Raw genomic sequence first — 25,104 nt, forward strand, 5'->3', positions numbered from 1 at the left:
ATAGAAACTAAATATTTACAAAATATGGAATGATACAGTACCTTCTGTTATTTACCAAGAACGAATCTTTGTGGTCTCAGTTCTAGTTCATTCAGACAGCAACAGACACCAATTTTTTATTTGGGAATGGTTGCCTTTATCCATCATGATATTCAGCTCCTCACTGTGGAGTTCTGTTATTTACAGAGGTTTTCTAGCTCCTTCTGCAGGAGCAAGATTTCAAGATAGTACTACGGTTGTTTGAGGTTTTCCTCAAATGGTACTTGGTTTGATTTAGATAATTCTTCTTTCAAAATTACTTTCTACTAATGACCATTACAATTCTTTTAAAATTGTAAGCCATATATAGTGATTTATGCTGACACCCACACCCCCAGTCAAAAAAATCCATGTATAACATTTGACTACCCCCAAATTTTACTACTAATAGCCTACTGTTGACCAGAGGCCTTACTGATAATCAATTTACACATTTTTTTTCTGAGTGAGAGCGGGGAAAGGGAAGAGGGAGAGAGAGAATCTTCTAAGCATGCTCCACGCTCAGCGTGGAGCCCAACACGAGGCTCAATCTCATGACTGGGAGATCATGACCTAAGCTGAAGTCAAGACTCAGACGCTTAACCAACTGAGCCACCCAGGCACCTCTACACCTGTTTTGTATACGTATTATGTACGTAATTCTTATAATAAAGCAAGCTAGAGAAAAGAACACATTTGCAGTGTACCATGGCTATATTTATTGATACTATATACTAATTTATTGGAAAAAAATCCATGTTAAGAGGACCCACACAAACCTGGTTGTTCAAGGATTAACTATTTTCATAATTACGAAATAATTAGCAAATTGTAACAAAAATCAAGGTAACTAACACTTTATTGCTGCTTATCTCTACCTGTCAGGACGGGTGGCAATAATCTTAAGAAAATGGAAATGCTCCTGCTACAAATATTTGGGCCTAACATGCCACTGTTTATGCCTTCTGTCTACATTCCTATGGTAGCTTTGCTCTTAAAAATGTGAAAAAACTGGGGCACTTGGGTGGCTCAGTTGGTTGAGTATCCGACTTCGGCTAAGGTCATGATCTTGGAGCTTGTGAGGTTGAGCCCCGAATCAAGCTTGCTGTCTGCGCAGAGCCTGCTTCCAATCCTCTGTCCCTTCCTCCCACTCCACTCCCACCCCTTTCCTTGCTTACGCTCTCTCTCAAAAACAATTTTTTTTTTATTTTTGAGAAGAGAGAGAATCCAAAGGGGAGGAACAAAGAGAGGGAGACACAGAATTCAAAGCAGGCTCCAGGCTCTGAGCTGTCAGAACAGGGGGCTCGAACCCATGAACCATGAGTTCATGACCTGAGCTGAAGTTGGATGCTTAATCGACTGAGCCACCCAGGCACCCCAAATATAAATAAGACTTTTTTAAAAATGTGAAAAAGCCTATAACCACTGAAATTTATGCCAGGTGTTCTTCTAGCTTGAATGTATGTAGGTTTAGCAGTTTTCCCTGCCAATAGGAATGGCATTTTGACAAGCTTGCTCACCTATAGGTCAGGCAGAAAATACAAGTGAATTGGTAGGTTATGCATGAATGGTCTGGTCCAACTGATAAAAATGGCTGCTATAGGACAGGCTCTTCCCCCTCTCATGTAGGTTCTTCCCTGGAGCCAAAAAACCAGGCTTGCATCAGCTGGCTGGCAGAAATCTCATGTTAGTGCTCATGTTCTTAGTTTGGCTTAGACGTTACTGTTAATTATGTGTTCTACTTTATAGCTGTACTGACTGAAGGGAGGGCAGACAGCTAGGAAGTTTTGCACGGGTATAGTCTACTGTGGTGGTTGTAGCACAGGCTAACAGTGCTGTATAAGAGCAGAAAGAAAACATCCTGACATTGTCATTCAGTTGTTACCATGTTTTCAGGCTAATAAGGCTTGAGGCATGAATATTAAACTTTTCTCAAGATGGAAAAGTTAATCAGCAGAGAATTAGAACTCTGCACTAGCTAGTCCAGTTCCCCCGGACACGGTCTTCCTCCACACGTGGTCGAAGCTTTGTTTTGGTTTTTGATTGAGTAGCTGATTGCAGGTTATAAGAAAAATTCTTTGATCTTCCACTATTCTCAAGGAGGTGTATACACTGCAAGTTGCTCACTGTTAAAAGCAAATACCAGAGAGATATTTGTTATTTTTAATACTGAAAAGTTCATTGCTGGTGAGGTAAAGGGTTTAGATATGGACTATCCAGGGAGCTAGGAAGGTGACAGCCAGTTTGTTGTAGAGACAGGTGACTTACCAACCTTGCATTTTACATCATCCTCCAAGATATAGGACATTTTTAAATTTTTTTTAATTTTTTAAATTTTTTTTTCAACGTTTATTTATTTTTGGGACAGAGAGAGACAGAGCATGAACCGGGGAGGGGCAGGGAGAGAGGGAGACACAGAATCGGAAACAGGCTCCAGGCTCCGAGCCATCAGCCCAGAGCCCAACGCGGGGCTCGAACTCACGGACCACGAGATCGTGACCTGGCTGAAGTCGGACGCTTAACCAACTGCGCCACCCAGGCGCCCCATATATAGGACATTTTTAAAGATTGAGAGCGAAAGCACAAGTGGGGAAGGTGCAGAGAGAGAATCCCAAGCAGGCTCTGCACTACCAGTGCAGAGACTGACTCAGAGCTTGGACTCATGAACCATGAGGCAGTGACCTGAGCCGAAGTTGGACACTTCCACCCAGGTGCCCTGATACCTGACAGCTCTTGAAGAACCTTGACTGGGAGAGGCCAGGTACTTGAGCTGGGACTGGGACCTAGGTCTTCAGTCTGTCTAGAATAACTGGTATAGCTTTCTTTATGTAGGTCATATATAACACAAACACATACACACATGTATTTCTCAACTTGCCATGTACCATGCACTAGGCTATATAGTACATTCTAGAAAGCCATTTCATTTGAAAATTTACTATCTTCAAGGATGACAGACTGATAGGCATATCAACCTTGAAATGGGTATTTTTAGGCCTTTTTATGACTTTGAAGTTACTTATAGGATGAAAACTTTTAAGATGTCACAGTTGGAAAACAGTGATGTATTCAACCCTCTTGCTGAGGCCAAATTGTTCTGTTTTTCCTCTCTCTGTGGAGCAAAGGAGCAAACATGAAAGGTGAGTAGTTTCAGAAAGTTACAAACATGTCTTACTTTTTCTCTCCTGGTTTTATTATGGTTATTTAAAGTGAACTGATACTGAATTCTGTTTTGGCTGCCTTTACTGTATCAAGTCTTGAGTTATCTGTATACCCATCTGTAGATGGGCAGGAATATTCTGCATTCATACAAAGGGGTTATCATTAGTAGTAATCACTTGAGCCATGGTTATTCCATTCATTGGAATGGGCTTTTTAAAGGTAGTTCTTTTATATTTAAAAAGAAGGGCTCCCAAATTTAGGAGTGTGAGCCCAAGCAAGGGAGAGAGGCAGAAGAGAGTGGTTGGGGGGGGGGTGGGGGTAGAGAATGAATGAATCTCAAGCAGGCTTCCATGCTCATCACAGAGCTTAACACAGGGCTTGATCTCACTACCATGAGATCATGACCTGAGCCAAAATCCAGAGTCAGATGTTTAACTGACTGAGCCACCCAGGTGCACCCTGGAGGTTATATATTTATATACATATATAAGTTCTATGTATATGCTCTCTGACCAATACTATGCTGCTATTTTGTGGGTGGTATACGGGGGTTGCTGTTGAAGGACTAGAGAAAACAGGGATTGTGGAGTCTCCCAAATGCATGTAGAGAAACACAGGCCAGGCTATATACTTTGCTATATCCAGCTCACTTTCTGCTTCCTCTTTAAAGAGGTAAAGGCACTACTAAAGCCTCTCCTATGCTGGAAGTTGGGAGGAACAATCCTTGCTTAAGTATTTGAGCACCTACTGTGTGCCAAATAATTTCCTAAAAGTGAATAGGACAGTGAGCAAATCAGAAGATCCTTAACCCCATGGAATTCTCAAAGCAAAAAAATGAACTAACATTTTTATTCATGGAGAAGACCAAAATTAATGTTCTCTTTTTGGTTCAGTTGGGCACAACTGACACAGAAATTTCTGCAATGTGGAATCACAGATGCCCATTTCCATGGAAACTATTTATAGATGCTTTCTGTATGAAACATATACGGGCTCCAGCTACACTAATTAGCAGCTCTGATAATCAGCTCACTGGATAGTGCCTTAATGTACATGTGTAGACTTAACAAAACCTTGTGTTCCCCCATTTAGGGTTAGGAAAAGATTCTCTTAAGACCTTGTCTGTTTTCCAGCCACTTAGAATTACATGTGTAGGACAAACAAGCTACTTGTTCATGTGAAATCCCAAAAAACCACTAAGTATATTTGAGTTTGTTTATTCGTCCCTTAACTGTGAACCCTTTGACTAAAAACCTTGTGTTTCTAAACACCTCATTTTTATGATTTCTGATGGTCTCAAGAGAAAAATCCAGGACTAAGTAAAAAAAATGTTTTATTTAAATGCTACTTTTCTGGTAGTTCTGTCTGACCATTGTTTTTGAAACTAATTTTCAATTCATTCAAGTAGAACAAAAGCTTTTTTTTTTTTAAACATGGAAAGTTTCAAAGGAATCAAGGCCCACAGTTGTAACTACCCTATCCGCTACTCCCTGATCAGCCTGCCTATATTACATGAGTTGCCCAACCCATATTAAAGATTGGGCAGTAATTACACTGTCCCCTACCTCCAGGTTCTCCCCCCCCCCCCACCCAATCAGAAACTAAATGAATGTTAAAGTTCACGCTGACAGTCATTGTTCACCTTCCAGCTGCACTCTATTCCTGCAGGATGACTGGATCAGCAAGGGTGGGGTGGGGGGAGCATGTTGCCATAGCCACCCATGAACAACACTGGATCTGGCATTAACTGCTGACAGCACTGAACTTATCACCCAGATTTAATGCTGGTGTGAATGAAGGGGGCCCAGAGTAAAATACTCTTGTCTTGAGGCTGAAAAGAAAGTTCCCTGAGCATGAGTGAATTTGTGCACGGTGAAGCCTGAGCAGGACGTGTTATTAAATATTACATGTCCCCTTCATGGGCCGTGAAAGGCAAAGGCCAGAATTTGTGGTTAAGGAACCTCTCAAGTTTGGGAAGGAGATGAAGAATCTTAATGTGAAATCAATACAGAACAAGAATTCCCAAGGTATTACTTTGAAGAATGACAGTATTTTCATTTTCCCCCCTTCATGTGAACAAGTATGTAAAAGTACCTTTTATTGTCTCTACTGGAGGTAATGTTAACAATAACTTGTGGTTGTGAAAATAACTTGCCTGTTAGGGAGGCATGTTGATTGCAGTAATAATTCCACGAAAGGGGAATGAAAAACATGTACACCTCAAAGGAAATGACCATTGGAAATCCCTAGCAATCTCTGTCCTCATGTCTTCCATCTTTGAGGATGAAACAAAAAAGGCAAATGCTTCCCCACATTGTCTTCCCAATCTGCTTTGCCAGTGCAGTGGCTACCTTACCTGAATTGAGACGCAGCACAGGATGGGCTTTGGAAGATCTTGTGGGATGAGGAACTTTCCCTTCTTGAGAACAACCTGAAATCAACCAACAGTGACTATTCCTCTCTGACCAAGGTTAGCTGTGGCCTCACCAAGTTCTAAGTTCCTTTTTGAGGTAAAGGCTTGAGCTTGTTGATATCTGCCAAGAGAAATTAGGTATGGTGTGGAAATACCATGTAGGCCCAGAGCAAAGTCCTGAGATTTTGCTGCCTGGGCTGCAGATCTATTTCTCAAGTGCCTTGGCTCAACTTTTTTCTTTTGGGGAGCTATCTAGGCCTCTTCTCTGCTGAGTTTATTTGAATGGGTTCTTTCCAGAGCTGAAAATGTTCCAATTTAAAGCAATTCATCTGCTGAGCAAGTATTTACTATTGTGCGTGGGTCTGGGGCATTCCCACAGATGGGCAGCCCTGTACTATTTTAGCATAAGGAAGGTCAAAGTGAGGCAGGCAAGGTGTTCCTGCTTCTGGAGCCCTCCAAATGGGTAATATAAGGGGAGGACCCAAGCAGTGGTCTGGAGGGGTTTAAAGGGTAATGAAGGCCAGCAGAAGACCTCTTGATTGAGATGCCAGAATGCATCATCAAACCAGTTCTGAGCTAGAATTGCTGGAGGGGAGGCATTAAATGTGTGTTGAAAATTCTCTTGGTTCTTGGAAGTAAAGTTCCTATCTGAATGGAGGTTTGCCCAGTGTAATTAAATCCCATTTCAGATTCTGATGCAACACTCTGGGGGTGCTTGTTGTCAACTACAACGTGCCCAGAAGGACATTTACCGTAGATTTGCTTGAGTACCAAGTGTCTGGTGGACTTTGTGCCTGAGCTGCCCTTGGATGGACTCTTCGTGGTCCTGCTTACTGCAGTGGTCTTTGGGGGGGTGAGTTCCAGTTCTTTCCTCCAAACTTGGAGCAGCAATGCCAGGCACTCTCGGTTCCATCTGTCCACATCTCTGGTTCCAAGCTGCTTCATGTGCAGAAGGTGGGACAGGTGCTTCCTAAGCTGGTAGCTGGTGAGGTCAGAAGAGAGGAGAGACTTTAAGATCACAGTACTGAGAAAAGAAAGTTTCCTTAGGGTTCCTAGAAGCTATAGGTATAGTTTGCTGAACTGGGAGATTCATTTAAGCTCCCATTCCTAATTTACAGTGGCAGTAGGTTTAATGTTGAAAAAAAAATCATTATTTTTTTAAATCAAACAGTTCCTGAACTAGGAATCAGATGAATCTGCCCTCAGGGTGGGTTGGGCTAATGTGTAAATAAATGAGAAGTACTATGTAAAACGAGGAGCTAGATTGCATGAGATCATGTGAGACTGATAATTCCTGGTGGTCTGGTAAGGCTTTATAAGGCTGATACTTGTGCTGGGCTTTAAAGGGTGCATAGGAGCTTACTGGGCAGAGAAGGGTACTCTAGGCAGAAATGGCCTAAGTGGAGATACGGAAATTTGTGCCAGGAAAGTAATGAGAGGTGTACGAAGCATTGTGTATTTTGGGAAAAAGGATGGAAGGCTAGGCTACACTGGAAGGAGCCAACATTTGTTCAGAGCCTGTTACATGTCAGGCACATTCCTCACGATTAAGGTGAAAATCCATCAAGTAGACAGGGCTGAGTAGATGGCATATCACACCAGGATGACAACATAGGTTGTTCCTTATTCCCTTTACCAAAACAACAACTAACAACTATTCACGGATAAGACACCACTGAGAAAGTCCTAGAACATGGGAGAGAGGCTGCAGCCCCATGCACCACAGGGGCCAAGACAGACTACAATGGGATATGAGGAACAGCTACATGCAGACTGCACTGCTCCTCCATCAGGCTGGTGTAACAACCACACCAAAATGACTTTAGCCTATGGTTCCTCAAATAGGAAAAAGGAACCCAGGGTGGAATCCAGCACCCCCAGCATTGTAGGTCACTTCTTGGGAGCCCCCACTCTGGTCTCATCCCATGGGGATTGCCAGGGAATCTGTGGGACTTGGCCACTGGGAGTCTGTGATGGGGAAGGTAGGGGCTTGCAACAACCAGTATGTGGGTCTTTGCAGACCAAGTTCCTACCTGCAGTGTCCAAGTAGTAGTCCCAATCTTTAATTTTGCTCATCTGCAGAGCCAAAACAGAGGTGCGGTCTGACCAGGGAACTCAGCAGGATGCCTGAGTGGTTCTTAAAGAGCCTTGTCACTGCTGGAAGTCTGGTCTGCTTCAACTCAGGCAGGGGAGCTGAGGCATAACCTGGCCCACACATGAGTGTTGCTCCTGGCCCTGCCTGACCAAAGCCTGGACAGACCACCTGGAGAGGTATAGCAGGTAGAGCTGGTTATCTGCAAAGCAAAAACCATGGCCCTGTATAGCCAGGGACCTTGGGGTGCAGGTCAGCTTGAGTCAGCCACAAAACTTTAGGCCTTGGAGCTGGTTCTCATGCTCTCCATGAACAAGGAAAGTGATTCATAGCCCTAGCCATTGCTGAATAGAGCCTTCAGCCCATCTGACCAGGAAGCCTAGCCAGATCACACAGGAAGCTGTGTAGCCCATAAAGACCTTGTTATAGTGGCACTTGAAGAGAAAGCACAACCTGGTACTATCCCTGTCCGCACTGCAAAACTGGTGGCCCCACCTGGCCAGGAAACTCCATGCACAATCTTGTCTGACTTGAGTCCCCAAACAACCTGTGCAGGCCCTATGGCCTGTCCTGCTGCTCTGTCAGTTCAGGGAAGTGACTTCATAGCCCCACCTACTAGTAAGCCTGACTAGAAAACCCAGGCACCTGCAGAGCCCATCCTAAAGCCTTGCTTGGGCAGAGAACCAACTCAGCAGTCCTATTCAACTATTCCCAGCTAGCAGCACACCCCACCCCTTGCCCCACCCCAACCTCAGAGCTTGCCCTGCCCAAAAACAGACGGCCTTAAAAGCAACCTTCATCTGCCCAAGAATGTTACTAGTAGACATGTCCAGAAACCCAAACTGAGCTGCCTGGTGAAGAACTCTGGGTTAAAGCAAACCTATGAAGTATGGAAGAGTAGACCACTTCTTCAAATGTTGAGATAGCAGCATCAGAAATTAGGAATCACAAAAGAATCAGGTAGACATGACCATGCCAAAGGAAACTAATAAAGTTCTGGTAACTGACTCTAAAATAGAGATCTGCGAGGGGCACCTGGGTGGCTCACTTGGTTAAACATCTGACTTTGGCTTAGGTCATGATCTCGTGGTTCGTGAGTTCGAGCCGCATACCAGGCTGTGTGCCGACAGTGCAGAGCCTGGAGCCTGCTTCATATTCTGTGTCTCCCTCCCACTCTGCCCCTCCCCCACCTGTGCACGCACGTGTGCTCTCTCTCAAAAAGACAACATTAAAATTTTAAAAAAAAGGACATGGAGATCTGTAAACTGTTCTACAAACAATTCAGAATTCTTTAAAAAAAGTTTAGTGAATTACAAGAATGCACAGACAACTAAATAAAATTAGCAAAATAATGCATGAACAAAAATTCAACAAAGAAAAGTGGGGGGGTGGTGCAGAAAAAGAAATCCTAGAGCTGAAAAATACAACGTCTGAACTGAAGAATTCAATAGAGAACTTGAAAATCAGACTCGACCATGTAGAAGAAAGAATCTGTGACCTAGAAAACAGGGCATTTAAAATTATGTAGTCAGAGGAGCGAAGGAGAAAAGAATGAAAAAGTGAAGAAGGTATATGGGACTTATATAGGACATGCTAAAATGAATTGCATTATGGGAATTTGAGAAGAGAAAAAGAATGGGACAGAAAATATATTTAGGGCAGTAATAGCTGAAAGTTTCTCAAACTTGGAGAGAGAAATGGACATTGAGATCCATGAAGCTGAGACACACTATATTGAGACACACTATATTGTCATGAGTCTAATGTTGAAATAAGCAAAAGAAAAATTATATATAACTATGAATGCACTTCTCAACAAAAAATTTTCAGGCCAGGAGAGAATAGGATGATATATTCAAAATATTAAAGGAAAAAACTGTCAAGAATTCTATAGTTGGCAAAACTGTCCTTTAGAAATGAAAGAGAGAAAAAACAAACTAAAACCGAAGTAGCTCATAATCTTACTAGACCTTCCTTGTAAGAAATGCTAACGGGAATTCTTTGAAAGTAAAAGGATGCTAGTTAACATCATAAATACTTAAGGTAGCCTAAAACTCACTGGTAATAGTAAACATATAGTCAAAATTAGAATTTGTAATATGATAATGGTTGTGCATTATGTACTTTTAAAAGTTTAAAAACTTCAGGGGCACCTGGGTGGCTTAGTCGGTTAAGTGTCTGACTCTTGATTTCAGCTCAGGTTATGATCTCATGGTTTGTGAGATAGAGGCCTGCATCCAGCTCTGTGCTAACAACATGGATCCTCCTTGGGATTCTCTTTCTCCCTCTCTCTGACCCTCCCCCGCTTGTGATCTCTCAACCTCTCTCAAAATAAACTTAAAAAAACGTTAAAAAAGGTAATAAAAGTAACCATAACTACAATGGCATGAAACTAGAAATCAATTCTAGGAAAACTGGGAAATTCACAAATAAATGGAAGTTAACATTTTTCCTGAGCAACCAATGGATCAAAGAATGAATAAAAGGAAAACAAAGTATCTTGAGACCAAAATGAAATACAACACACCAAAACTTACAGAATGCAGCAACAACAGTTTTAAGAGGGAAGTTCAGAGTAATAAATGCCTAAATTAAGAATCAAGAAAGATCTGATAACCTACTCTTTAAGAAAGTAGGAAAAGAACAAACTAAGTCCAAAGTTAGCAGAAGGAAGGAAATAATAAAGATTAGAGCAGAAATAAGAGCAGGAAAACAACAGAAGATTAACAAAACTAAGACTTGGTTCTTTGAAAAGAAACAAAATTGACAAAACTTTAGCTAGACTAACCAAGGCAAAAAGAGAGATGATCCAAATCAAAATTATGATTAAAAAGAGACATTACAACTGATCCCCAATAGAAAGGCAAAGGACCATAAGATACTACTATGAACTGGAACAACCATAAGATGCTATATGACAAACTGGACAACCTAGAAGTAATGGAAGTTACTAGAAACCTGTAAGACTGAATCAAGAAGAAACAGAAAATATATAGTCAATGTTCTACATCACGTTAATAAAATCATACGATTATCACAATAGAAGCAGAAAAAGCATTTTTACAAAATTTGACATCTGTTCATGGTAAAAATTTAACAAATTAGGTATATAAGAAATGTACCTCTACATAATAACGGCAACATGACAAGTCCACAGTTAACATCAGTGGTGAAAAGTTGAGAACTTTTCCTCTGAGAATAGGAACAAGACCAGGGTGCCCACTCACAACTCCTATTCAACACAGTACTGGAAGTCCTAGCTAGAGCAGTCAGGCAAGAAAAAGAAATAAAAGGCATCACATAAAGAAAGGAAGAAGTGACTCTGTCTCTATTTGCAGATGATTTTACATATAGAAAAACTTCAGGACTCCAGAAAGTGTTAGAGCTAATGAACAAATTCAGAAGAGTTGTAGGATACAAAGTTAACATACAAAAATAAGTAACATTTCCATACACTAAAAAATTATCTGCAAAACTAATAAAATGACCCCCATTTACAACAGCACCAAAAACAGTAAGATAGGAATAAATTCAACTGAAGAAGTGAAAGATCTCTACTGAAAACTACAAAACACTGATGAAATAAATTGTCTTCTCGGATTGCAGGAATATTATAACATCCATAGTACCCAAAGTCATCTATAGATTCAGTGAAATCCCTATTAAGATTGCAGTGGCATTTTTTATAGAGGTAGGAAAAACAATTATAAAATTTATATGGAACCATAAAAGTACCCAAATAGCCAAAGCAATCCTGAGAAAGGAGAACAAAGAGAGAAGTATCATACTTCCTGATTTCAAGCTTTATTATAAACTCATAGTAATCAAAACAGTATGGTACCAGCATAAAAACAGATGCATAGACCAATGGAAGAGAACTAAAATCCCAGAAATAAACCCGTGTGTATATGGTCAATTATATTTGACAAGGGAGCCAAGCACACTCCATGGAGGAAAGACCATTTGTTTTATAGATGGTGCTAGAAAAACTGGATATTCACACGTAAAAGAATGAAACTAGATCCCTATCTTACACCACTCACAAAAATAGACTTGATATGGATTAAAAAGCCTTAAATTTAAGACCAGAAATTCCTAAAAGAAAACCCAGGAAAAAAGCTCCTTGACAGATACATTGCCAGATTTGTTTTGTTTTTGTTTGTTTGTTTGTTTTGGATAGGACACTGAAAGCACAAACAAACAAGTGGGGCTACAAAGTAAAAAGATTCAGCACAGCAAAATAACAAAATTAAAAGACAACTATGGAAGAGGAAAAATATTTACAACTCATGTATCTGATAAGAGGTTATTATCTAAAATATATAAGGAACTCCTACAACTAAATAGCAAAAAACCCCAAATAATCCATTGATAAAAATGGGCAAAGGACCTGAATAGACATTTTTCCAAAGAAGATACATGAATGGACAACAGGTACACAAGAAGGTGCTCAACATCATTAATAATAGGGGAAATACAAATCAAAATCACAATGATATACCACATCATGTCTGTTAGGATGGCAATTATCAAAAGACAAGAGGTAACAAATGTTGGTGAGGGTGTGCAGAAAATGGAAGTCTTGTGCACTGCTGATGGGACAGTAAATTGGTTTGGCCACTATGGAAAGCAGTATGGATTTCCCTCAAAGAGTTAAAAATAGAGCTACCATATGATGCATCAATTCCACTTCTGGGGATTTATATAGAAGGAGATGAAAAACTGTTGAGATACCTGCATCTCCATGTTCACATTAGCATTATTTACAATAGGCAAGACATGGAAGTGTCCACCCATGGGTGAATCAATAAAGAAATGGTGGTGTATATATACAGTAGAATATTATTCAGCCATAAAAAGAAGGAAATGCTGCCATTTGTGGCAACACGGATGGCCCTTGAGGGCATTATGCTAAGTGAAGTCAGAAAGAAATACTGTATGGTTTTACTCTTACGTGTAATCTTAAAAGATCAAATTTGTGGTTACCAGAGGCAAGGGGTGAGGGAAGGAGGAACTGGGTGTAGATGATCCAAAAGATACACACTTACAGTTATGAGATAAATAAGTGCTGGGGATATAATGGACAACATGATAACTATAGTTAACACTGCTTTATGGTCTATATGAAAGTTGATGAGAGTAAATCCTAAAAGTTCTCATCACAAGGGGAAAAAAAAAACAATTTAAGTATCTCCCTGAGATAATGGATGTTAACTAAACTTATTGTGGTAATCTTTTCATATGAATCATATATGTAAGCCAAGTCATTATGCTGTACACCTTATACAAGGCTGTAGGTCAGTTACAGCTCAATGAAACTGGTGGGGAAAGAGGCTGAGTAACTTGCAGAAGGTCTCACAGCTAGAGCCAGGAGAGACCAACATTCAAACTCGGTGCTGTCTGGTCTAACAGCCAAATACTGCTAAGGACTTTGATCTGTACTATGTACTTAGTGGGCATCGGCAAAGGGTTTTAAAAAGGATGGCAAAAGTAAGAGCTGTATTTTACTAGGTTCATTCTGTTGCAGGGTGGGGCCTGGAGTGGGAGAAAGGTATGGGACATGGGGATGATGGCTGTCTTTACATCTAACATTGGGTTGATGGGGTCTATCCCACATGCACTCTAAAACTTACTGAACACAGCTGTTTTGGAGCCTCTCAAGGAAACCTGCATCACTGTTCATTATCAGGTTGGTAGCTGATGAGTTACTAGTGAGCTTATAAGGTGCTGCAGAAAGCAACAGGCCCCATGCCTGATTTTACCATACACCAAATGGAAAATGACGTCTTCCTGAAGTCTGCTGAGAAGTCTTTGTGGTACTAGGCGCAGGTACTAGGTACTTCTCTCTTGCCCTAAAGGCCGATTTCACTCAAACTGCACGACTCTTCTTTTTCCTGTAGCATGCCAAACCAGGCACCTCTCTACTAGACTATAGATCACACTTCCAAAAAGCCAACTATGGAGAAAAGCTGGAGATAACGGGGCAATACTGCTCCATAGTTCGGCTTTGGTTTGTAGGCAGAAAACTCACTGGGAAGCCCAGGTGTTGGCTTTCACCGTGTACAGTTTCCACCTAATTGATAGCGGCATGCAGACTTTTGAGTCTCTGTCCAGATGATAGGATGGTGCCAGGGGTTAGAGTAACAGCCTCTGTTCTTCTATTTTCAAGGAAAATAGCACTTCTGGTTTGTTGAGAGTCCTAAGATGCCCAGTCATACCTATCAGCCCAGGGTTCACGGCTCTCCTTATGGTCCAGCCCGGCCTTGCTTACTGACCTCACAACATGCTAGAGAAGAGCTGATAGGAAGGTAGTTTACAAATGTTTAGATGAAGACGGAAGTGTTTAACACAACAACTGCTCTCAGCCACAGCAACTCTCCAGCCTCACTTAGGTCATCCAGTATCCAGTTTCAACATTGAAAATAAAGTCTTGATTGGTAATAAGATTCACACGTTAAGACTAAGCCTCACTCACCGCCTCAGGGCCCAAGGTTCATGCTGCTCGCCCTACCCCTGCCCGTTTCCCAGTCTGCCCGTCTCCGTCCTCAACATGTCTCCTACGATAGTCTGCATTTGTGGAGCACGCGTGTGCCAAGCCCTGTGCTCTACCCCACCCCTCGTTGCTCCATAGGTTTCGTGTCAGACACCATACCCTGCTCCAGGACAATGCTGTGAGCTCCCGTACTTAAAACAGAAGATGCACAGGCTGTATAACAGAATCAATGGGACTGTTTCTACTGTCACCAGACATGCGACTTCCCACAATGCGCAGCATCCCACAATCCCTTTGGGAGTCAAAGTCCCATCTCAGAATTGTACAATGGTGCAGCCAGAGGACCTGTGTAATTGCCTCCCCAGATGGGCCTACAGACTATGAGCCCACTGTTCCTGGGGGGATGACTGAAGGCTCATTTGCTGCTATGCACAGTTACGGACAGGACCTGTCAGCTTCTGACTCTTCAAAGGAGTCAAAGAAACAGCTTGACTGGAAGGCATTTCAGCTAGGGAGCAGCTGTGGGGCCTGATATGGTACACCTTGTTGGCTTGTTTCGATCCCAAGTTTCAGCTGAAATACTTAAAAAGTTCCTCTGGGACGGTAGCCAGTGCACATCCTGGCAGAACTCCCCAAGGAGGGAGAGCAAGGACCATCCCCATCTATGGCTTCAGAGTCAGACTATCTCTGCTTCAAGCCAGTACAGCACTTATTAGCTCTGCAACCTTGGTGGGTTGATTAAGTTCTCTGTGCTTCAGTTTCCTCATCTGTGAAATGGGGGATAAGAACAGTGCCTCACACGGTTATTGGGAAGGATTAAATGCGTTAACACAGTGCTCGCTTCAGCAGCACATATACTAAAATAGGAACGACACAGAGAAGATTAGCGTGGCCCCTGCACAAGGATGACACACAAATTCATGAAGCGTTCCATATTAAAAAAAAACAAACAGTTAACACACATAAAACTACTTAGAACAGCATCTGGCACAAGTGCCTAATAATGCCAAGTACTAGTATTAATGACAGTAATAAAACATCCCCCTGTAACAACATTACCTTGACGAGCGGGAGCACCATCCAGGCAGCCCTTTTCCCCCAGCCTGTTCTAAGGTGAGGAGCGTGAGGCCGGCCTCCGCTGCCGTTATCTTGACCACTGCAAACACTGCCTTTACTGAGAACATATGGGAAAGGCCCTTGAGTCCGAGCTTCAAGTGCCTGATCTGTATCACCAGGACAAGTCATGTTTCCTGAGACCATTTGCTTGCCTGAAAAATGGGAACACTGATCCCTATCGTGATGGCTTCCTGGGATGGCTGGGAGAGCAAAGGGGTTCAGGCAGGAGGTGACTTTATAAGACCAGCAGCTTGAACGGACACGAGGACCCACTGTAGCAAAGGCCGTGCCAGCATGGAGCAGATCGCCCGGCTTCCGGCCAGGCAGTCCTTGGCACCACAGTCCCTGAGGCCTCTCCCTGGATCTCACAAGAACCTCTCCCGCTCTCTCCTCTTTCTCTGCCAACGTTAGGGTCTCTCTGCCCTTTTATCTCCTGACAAGGGTGTTGACATGCGGCACACCTGTGCTCGCAGTGATTTGCTTGCTTTGTTCCCCCCGTCAACCTTCCTTTCTGGCGATGGAGGCCACCTGACCCCCAGCTGTGGGCAGTGGCTCCAGCCCTCCCCCAGACGCTGGTCATTACTAAGGCCTAATGTAGATTTAGGCCCTAGTGGGGCCTGCAGATAGATGGAGGAGACATGAAATATGTGAAAAACTGGTCGCAAAGGACTCCTCCAGTCCTCCCGAGATTCCTGCCTGGAGAGATCTGTCTCCGTATTTCAGGGAGCCTCCACCACTACTCCTAGCACCTACCCAACATTCCGAGCTTGGCAGGTGCTCTCACAGGTTGTTGCAATATGTTTAACACTCAGCCCCTCAACTGCACCCTGGCTTAGGTACTTGGGGTGTGACTAATTTGTGGGTAGTAAAAACATAAAAAGAAAAATAAAATATCTTCCACGGGTAGTACTTTAGAAATTACGAAGTGCACACTATCTCACTCAGCAGCCTGCCGTATAAACAGGATGGGTGCAGCGATTACTAAATCCTATTTTACAGGTGAGGAAACTGAGGGTCAGGGAGGCCACGTGATTTGCCCGAGGTCAGATAACTTGTCAGAAACCCGAAACTCAGGCTTCCTGGTTACACACTGAGGCTTTTTTCCTTGACTCCAGGCTATCCTGGGTGCTTCCTACCTTTCTTGGCAAAAACATCTTCCAAATAGCTCATCCAGTGTAAATAACTAGGACCTACACGTGAGTGAATTTTATGGGCGGGTTCAGTAAAATTGGCCTTGTGCCAGCACGTGGAATTCACTAGAAAATGCCACTTGAGCACAGGGCGTGTCATGTTAGGAGCATCAGGACAACCACAGAATCAGAGACTCGTGGCACCCCCATCGTCCTACCTTCTCCAGGCCCGCTGGATGACCGCAGCCGCCTTGTTCTTCTTGCGAAACAGCTCTTTCCTGCTCCTTTCTCTCTGGATTATCTGCAGCCGCAGTTCTACGGGGAGAAGGTCAATATTGACACTCTGCCCAGAGAGGGGACCAGGTGCTGGATCAGTCTCCTTGGATAGCTGGGTGTCCTCAGACAGGGCAGATGTTCCCAGCTTCCTGACTCCCGACCTCAACACCTCTGTGCTCTGTGGCAAATCTGAGTAGATCCCTCCTGTGAGCTTGTCCTGTGTCACTTTGTTTCTTGGTGTCCGATGGTGGAGAGGATGCTGCCCAGCGTGGACCACCTCCCCCTTGGCACTGCCAGGCCGGCTAGAACCAGCCGGGGAGCCCCTTCCTCCTCTGAGCTCTTGAATGCGCCTTTTTTGGGAAGCACACCTGGCCTTGGGTGCTGGGTCCTGCCGCCTGCCGGGCTTCCGGTGGCCATCCTGCTGTGGAAGGCTTGCAGCTGCCCAACCGGGGTCCTCTCCTTCCTCATCAGGCCCAGCCGCCCTGATACAGGAGGGCTGCTTCAAGAAGCCTTTCCCCTTGTCACACCGCCGCTCACCAACTGTCTCACCTCTGGACTTCTCAACAGAGGAGACTCCCGGATGCCTGTTTCCATCCTTGCCTTTACTGGGGCTGAAGTGGACACAGGCAGATCGGCCTTTAGAGTGTTCTCTGGATGATTCTTGGGGAGATAAGGAAAAAAGGAAAGAATATTTATTGTCCCAAACTTACATAGTAGGGCAATTCTGCCCATTTTTTCACATAAAATACTCACACTCATCCGATAGCTTCACCATGATAGTAGTGACTCTAATCAGAAAAAAACCGTTCAACTTCTATTTCTAGCAATGGAATGTTAGATAACCTGAAATCCTTCCCATTACAAGAACCTACAAATGCTGGGGCGCCTGGGTGGCTCAGTCGGTTGAGCGTCCGACTTCAGCTCAGGTCACGATCTCGCGGTCTGTGAGTTTGAGCCCCACGTCGGGCTCTGGGCTGACGGCTCGGAGCCTGGAGCCTGCTTCCGATTCTGTGTCTCCCTCTCTCTCTGCCCCTCCCCATTCATGCTTTGTCTCTCTCTGTCTCAAAAATAAATAAACGTTAAAAAAAATAAAAAAAGAACCTACAAATGCTGACTAAAGTACAATAAACACTCTCTTACAAGCACCATAGTGCCTTCAAGAAAATAAAGGAAATCCTTGGGAGGCCAAAAATAAAGAGAAAACTGAAAATCTGGGTGTTAAGCGTGTGAGCTGATCCAGCAGCCGTCTGGGCAGATAGTAGCGGTGGAGTGGGCAACAGTTGGTCTTATTAAATATCTGGCTGTGCACATCCTGACAAGGACAGAAAATGAGGGCTTGCAGGCAGATAGTTAGCTAGAACCATGACCCTGCATGAAGCCAGGACTCCTGAGGGGGTAAATCCTTTGGGAAATGATAGTCCAGATTAAAAAAAAAAACAATCTAACTGCCAGCACTGGGATACAACAAGCAAGGTTGTCTTAGCCTGGGTTCTGGATGGGGGAAAGAGTCTCCTTTGAAAATTCAAAACCCAAGTTCTCTGCCTCACGTGGTTTCATTTTCATTTATTCTTAACCCATAGGAAAAATTCATATAAGAACCAAGATGGTGGTGCAAGATGCTTTGTAGAAGCAAACACAATATTGCTTTAACATGGCATTCCCTCAACTCAGGCCACACAGAGGGGTCCTTCTGAAAATGACTTCATAATCCGAAATTATAAAATGCATGAGGGAACAATCTACCATGAATGAGTTAACAGACACAATAGCATTATTAGACTGGCAAGAACTTAGCTAATAGAATAGTGCGCGCACACACACACACACAAACTGATTAAACACACAAAAGAATTTAAAAATAAGAGGAAAGAACACACCTATTTGAAAAATCAATAAATACAACATCTAAAATGAAACATTTTAGACTCAATGTAAAAAGGAATGCAGGAACTTCTATAATGGCAGAATTGAGGCATACTCACCACTGAGGACAATAGAAAAGCCTAACAAAATATTACAAACCACCTGTCTGAAGACATCAAAAGGCTAACAAGTCAGGAAAAATAGGGGGCCAAGACACAGGAGAAGCAGGTAACCAACAGAGATGAGCAAGGCATTTGGGGCCATATGTTCCTAGGGGAATCATTTCCTCAAGGTCTAGAGGACAACACTTGGGAGTCCAGAACCTTGCAAGAAGCATTCTTTTGGACTGGAACGCTGCAGGGCTCTATTTTAGGAGAAAAGGGGAATGCGTGGTAAATTGACACTTGCAGCGACTGAGTGCAGCTTTGCATCATCTCAGTTCTGGAGACTGGGTTAAGGTGATCTTGGGTTGTTCATTCTGGAAACCGGATTAAGGTGATCTTGGATTGTTCACACTCCTAAATGCCTGCTGGGAGCCAATGCAAATCCTTTCTGGAGGAATTAATATCATCTTAGGTCTCAAGTTATTTCTATAGTTCTTTATATTAAATGTCTACCACTCAATCAAAGATATGCAGGCAGATAAGAAGACAAGACAATAAAAATGGACACACAGGGTATCCAGATAATGTGTTTTCAGAAACAGACTTACAAATAACTATTTTGCAGTGCAAAAAAGTATCCAAACTAGCTACTCTTCATGTAAGACAAAAGGGGATATAAGAAAATATCCTTGTATCTCCTCATTTGTGTTTTTTTAAATGTTTAAATATTTATTTTTGAGAGAAAGAGAGAGACAGAACTCAAGTGGAGGAGGGGCAGAAAGAGAGGGAGACACAGGATCCGAAGCAGGCTTCAGGCTCTGAGCTGTGAGCACAGAGCCCCATGTGGGGCTCGAACTCATGAGCCCTGAGATCATAATCTGAGCAGAAGTCGGATGCTTAACCAACGGAGCCACCCAGGCGCCCCTTTGTATCTGATATAGAAAGGATAAACCAGAAACTGAAGAGATTGGGTACTAACTGGGATGGGTCAGGAAAGGGATAGAAAGAAGAGGGAAATGGGAACTGGGTAGTGGGCCTGGGGGAGAGCAACGCTTCTCTGTTCATATCTTTTTGTACAGCTCTGACTTTTAGAACCATTATAATGGTTCACATACACCAAAAAAAGCCCCAATTAATTAACAATGTAGATGCCACTACACACCTATTAGAATGGTTGAAAACCCAAAAACACAGAAAACACCAAATGCTGAAGAGGCTGTAGAACAACAGGAACTCTTCACTCATTGCTGGTGGGAATGCAAAATGGTGCAACCACTTTGGAAATAGTGTGGCGGTTCCATACACAACCATTCTTACCATACAATCACGTGATTGTGCTCTGTCATTTACCCAAATGAATTTAAAACTTATGTCCACCCAAAAAACCTGCACGTGGATGTTGACGGTAGCTTTATTCATAATTTACAAAACTTGGAAGCAACCAAGATGTACTTCAGTAGCTGAATAGATGGTTAAACTGTGATACATTCAGACAATGGAATATTATTTAGCACTTAACAGAAATGAATGGAAAGGAAATAAGTGCTAAACAGGAATGAGCTATCAAGCCAGGGAGGACATTCCCAAGTGAAATATTACTTCCCTTACACGAATATCACTAGTGCATATTAGTAAGCGAAAAAGAAGCCAATCTGAAAAGACTACCTATTGTGTGATCCCAACTAAATGACCTTTTGGAAACAGGCAAAACTATGGAGATAGTAAATGGATCAGTGGTTGCCAAGGGCTCAAGGGAGGGAAGGATACTTAGGCAGAGCACCGGGGATTCATAGGGCAGTGTGATAGTTAATTCTGTGTGTGAACTTGACTGGGATAAGGGACATCCAGACAGCTGGGAAAACATTATTTCTGCATGTGTCTGTGAGCGTGTCTCCAAAAGAAATTAGCATGTGAATTTGCAGACTGAGTAAAGGAGATTGCCCCCACCAATGCAGGTGGGCAACATCTAGTCTACCGAGGGCCTTAACAGAACAGGAAGTTGGAGGAAGGGGAAATTTGCTCTCTTTGCTTGAGCTGGGACAGCGTCACCTGCCCTTAGACACAGGAGTTCCTGGTTTTCCAGCTTTCAGACTTGCATCAGGACTTCTACCATCAGCCCCCTCATCCCCTTGATTCTCAAGCCTGGGGACTCGGCCTCACACCATCTGCTCCCCTGGTTCTCAAGCTTTCAGATTCACTGAATCATACCGCCCGCTTTCCTGGTTCTCCAGTTTGGAGGTAGCAGATCGTGGGACTTTTCAGCCTCCATAATCAAGCGAGCCAATTTCTATAACAAACCTCCTCTTTTATATATATCCTATTGGTTCTGTTTTTCTGGAGAATCCTGACTAACACAGGCAGTGAAACTATTCTGTATGACACTGTAATTAATGGTGGATACATTATACATTTGTCAAAGCCTACACCAGGCATGAAGTCTGATGTAATTTGTGGGCTTCATGTGATAAGAATGTATCAATGTAGGTTTATCACTTTTAACAAATGTACCACTCTGTTATAGGATGTTGATAGTGGGGGAGTATGCATGTGTTGGGGGCCAGGAGTGTATGGCCTTTCTGTTTCAATTTTGCTGTAACCTAAAACTGCTCTAAAAAGTAAACTCTATTTTTTAAAAACATTTTTATTTTATTTATTTTAGTTTTAAAGCTTATTCATTTATTTTGAGAGACAGAGACAGAGACAGAGAGCAAGCAGGGGAGGGGCAGAGAGAAAGGTAGAGAGAGAATTCCAAGTAGGCTCCATACTGTCAGCACAGAGTCCGATGTGGGACTCAATCTCATGAACTATGAGATCATGACCTGAGCTGAAATCAAGAGTCAGACGCTTAAGCGACTGAGCCACCCAGGTGCCCCTAAAAAGTAAACTCTATTAAAAGGAAAAAAATTACGAGGTACAAACTTCCAGTTCTAAAATGAATAAGTCACAGGATGAAAAGTACAGCAGAGGAAATATAGTCAATAATATTATAATAGGGTTGTATGGTGACAGAGGGTAGCTACCCTTGTGACCAGCATTGCATAATGTACAGAACTGTCCAGTCACTGGGTTGTAACTCTGAAACTAATGTAACATTGTATGTCAACCACACCTCAATAAAGAAAAGGAAAATGATATGGGTATTAATATAGATAGATTAGTGAGAAAAAAGACAAAGCTAAAAATATACCCATTTGTAAAAGTATATAATAAACATAGTATTAAAATTTTTTAAATGTTTATTTATTTATTTTTGAGAGAGAGGAGAGAGAGAACAAATGGGGAAGGGTCAGAGAGAGAGAGAGACACAGAATCCGAAGAAGGCTCCAGGCTCCAGCACAGAGCCCAATGTGGGGCTCGAACTCGCCAACCACGAGATCATGACCCGAGCCAAAGTCAGACACTTAACTGACTGAGCCACCCAGGAGCCCCATGGGAAAATCCTTTCTTAGCATAAAATCACAAGAAGAAAAATCTCAAAAGAAAAAATTAAACAGAATTAAAAGGTAAAATGAAAAAAGACATTCACTATCTATGATAGACAAAGGTTACTATTTTTATTATGTAACAGACTTTTAGAAATATTAAGAAAATTGGGGCTCCTGGGTGGCTCAGTCGGTTAAGCATCCGACTTCGGCACAGCTCATGATCTCGTGGTTCACGAGTTCGAGCCCCGTGTCGGGCTCTGTGCTGACAGCTCAGAGCCTGGAGCCTGCTTTGGATTCTGTCTCCCTCTCTCTCTGCCCCTCCCCTGCTCACACTCTGTCTCTCTCTGTCTCAAAAATAAACATTAAAAAAAAAAAAAGGAATATTAAGAAAATGAAAACCAATATAAAAATTGACAGAGGACATCTGTGAACAGTCCAGAAAATAAACACACAAAGCCAATGAAAATATGACAAAATTCTATCCTGCTAACTAGGATTCAATAAAATAATTATTTGCCTAAATGTTTGGAGAGAGTTTGGTTGTTTTTGTTGTTGTTGTTTCTTTGCTTTTAAAAGGGTATGACTTGGGAATGCAAACTGGTGTAGCCACTCTGGAAAACAGTATGGAGTTTCCTCAAAAAATTAAAAACAGAACTACTCTACGATCCAGCAATTGTACTACTAGGTATTTATTCAAGGGATACAGGTGTGCTGTTTCCAAGGGACACATGCACCCCAATGTTTATAGCAGCACTATCAACAATAGCCAAAGTATGGAAAGAGCCCAAATGTCCATCGATGGATGAACGGATAAAGAAGATGTGGTGTATGTATACATATATATATACACACACACACTGGAGTATTACTCGGCAATCAAAAAGATTGAAATCTTGCCATTTGCAACTACGTGAATGGAACTGGAGGGTATTATGATAAGTGAAATTAGAGAAAGATAAAAATCATATGACTCTACTCATATGAGGACTTTAAGAGACAAAACAGATGAACATACAGGAAGGGAAGCAAAAATAATATAAAAACAGGGAGGGGGACAAAACATAAGAGACTCTTAAAATACAGAATAAACGGAGGATTGCTGGAGGGGTTGTGGGAGGGGGGATGGGCTAAATGGGTAAGGGGCATTAAGGAATCTACTCCTGAAATCATTGTTGCACCATGTGCTAACTAACTTGGATGTAAATTATAAAAAATAAATAAATTATAGGAAAAAAAAGGGTACGACAACCTTCTGCAACCTTCCCGGAATGAAATTTGACAGGATGTTTAAAGAGCCATAAAAATTAGAGATGTACACAAAAATTTATATGAAAGTCTATTTAGCTTATATGTCCTACAACACAGACATGAATAAACAAGTCATGTTGTATTCATAATCTGATATAATACTAAGCAGCTAGTAACATTTTTGTTGAAAATAAGGAGACAATGTAAGAAGATCTCAAAACAGGATGCCCACAGTTTTCTGAATTAAAAAAAGGAAAGTTCTAGGGGTGCCTGGGTGGCTCAGTTGGTTAAGTGACTGACTTCAGCTCAGGTCATGATCTCACAGTCCTTCGTTTGAGCCCCACATCAGGCTCTGTGCTGACAGCTCAGATCCTGGATCCTGCTTCTGATTCTGTGTCTCCCTCTCTCTCTGCCCCTCCTCTGCTCATGCTCTGTCTCTCTTCATCTCTAAAAAGTGAATACATGTTAAAAAAATTAAAAAAAAAAAAAAGGAAAGTTGTAGTAGATGGAATGGAACCAAAGTTATAAGAGTTGTTAAGATTAAGGAAGATTTTTATTTATTTTTTGTTCTTTTATCTTTCAAAAATTGTTTTGTAATGGACATTAACTAATTTTGTAATTAGGAAAAACATCATTTCCTGTTTAAATAAAAAGTACCCAACTACAAAAAAAAAGGCCCAACAATTAAAATCAACTAGAATGTGGAAAAGAACTCAAAATGGAATATAAATAATAACAAACAAACCTAACTATCTTACAAATGAATTAGGTAACCACACTAAAAGGTGAAGAAGAAAACTGACCTAAGTAACTTCACAAAAACAGATTTTGGCTGAATGCTGTAAGGACAAAAAGGACAAAAAGTAATGTCTGTAAATACTGTGCTCTAGGTAGTAAGTCTGTCTCTTGCAGGGGTATGGGTTAGCAATTCTGAAACTGCTGTGCTGTATACTAGGATTGAACAAATAAACGTATATATCATAGATGAAGGGAGCTGATCTTTCCCTGCTGGAGGGAGCACTTCAAATAGAAAAGAATAAACTCTGTGGTGTTGAATAGAATTGGAGGTATCATAAATATGAATTCATGGAGTGTGTGTGTGTGTGTGTGTGTGTGCGTGTGTGTGTAATACACATACACACAGCTAGATGCAGAAACAAATGTAAATAATTTTTAGCTCTGTCTGCTGAAAGGGCTTAGGAGCAATGGTACTCCAGTAGTAATATGCCTACCTACCACTCAGATCTTGATTTCTTTAAAAAGATTTTTTTTAATGTGTATTTATTTTTTAGAGAGAGAGAGAGAGACAGAGGCAAGCGGGGGAGGGGCAGAGAGAGAGGGAGACACAGAATCAGAAGCAGGCTCCAAGTTCTGAGCTGTCAGCAGAGCCCCACGTGGGGCTCGAACTCACAGGCCATGAGATCATCACCAGAGCTGAAGTCAGCTGCTTAACCCACTGAACCACTGAGGCACCCCCAAGATCTTGATTTCTAATACCATTCTTCAACAAAGGGAACCAGGATTCACTGGAGAAGTGGTTAATTCCAGGGCTTTAAGGCGGGGGTAGAGATATGATGAGGTTTCATTTTTGAAGAGACCAATCTGTTCACAGAGAGGAAAATGGATTAGGGGAGCCAGAGCAGATAAGTAAAACCAGTTAGGAAGCTACTATAATAGTCCAAGTTAGAGATGAAGGTAAGAAGATGCCAGGCAGAATATATGGTGGTAGATGAGAGAGAGAAAATGGGTTTGAAAGATATTTAG

General features: G+C 42.2%; 1 protein-coding gene and 1 non-coding gene across 10 annotated transcripts in view; one reads left to right on the forward strand and one right to left on the reverse strand.

Annotated features, from left to right (window-relative positions):
* Positions 1–731: 731 nt before the first annotated feature.
* The window catches only part of INVS (inversin), a 154,882-nt gene continuing 130,509 nt past the window's right edge, over positions 732–25,104 (reverse strand). For 5 of the 9 annotated variants that reach the window (XM_015068964.3, XM_015068967.3, XM_015068969.3 and 2 more), the window contains 4 exons: positions 16,643–17,360; positions 6,346–6,575; positions 5,537–5,611; positions 732–2,144 (listed from right to left, as the gene is read on the reverse strand). In XM_015068964.3, coding sequence (XP_014924450.1) covers positions 1,993–2,144; positions 5,537–5,611; positions 6,346–6,575; positions 16,643–17,360 — 1,175 coding nt within the window. In that variant the 3' untranslated portion in view covers positions 732–1,992. Of the gene's footprint in view, positions 2,145–5,536; positions 5,715–6,345; positions 6,576–7,626; positions 7,857–16,642; positions 17,361–25,104 lie in introns of those variants that run through there. The other 4 variants (XM_015068971.3, XR_008291073.1, XM_053204876.1 and 1 more) reach the window with 4 other exon arrangements.
* Positions 15,012–15,118, forward strand: LOC113593719 (U6 spliceosomal RNA). Its single transcript, XR_003414027.1, has one exon. It is a non-coding gene; the product is annotated as a U6 spliceosomal RNA (small nuclear RNA).

The sequence above is a fragment of the Acinonyx jubatus genome, chromosome D4 (genome assembly GCF_027475565.1).
Source record: "Acinonyx jubatus isolate Ajub_Pintada_27869175 chromosome D4, VMU_Ajub_asm_v1.0, whole genome shotgun sequence".
In the NCBI taxonomy this organism is placed as follows: Eukaryota; Metazoa; Chordata; class Mammalia; order Carnivora; family Felidae; genus Acinonyx; species Acinonyx jubatus.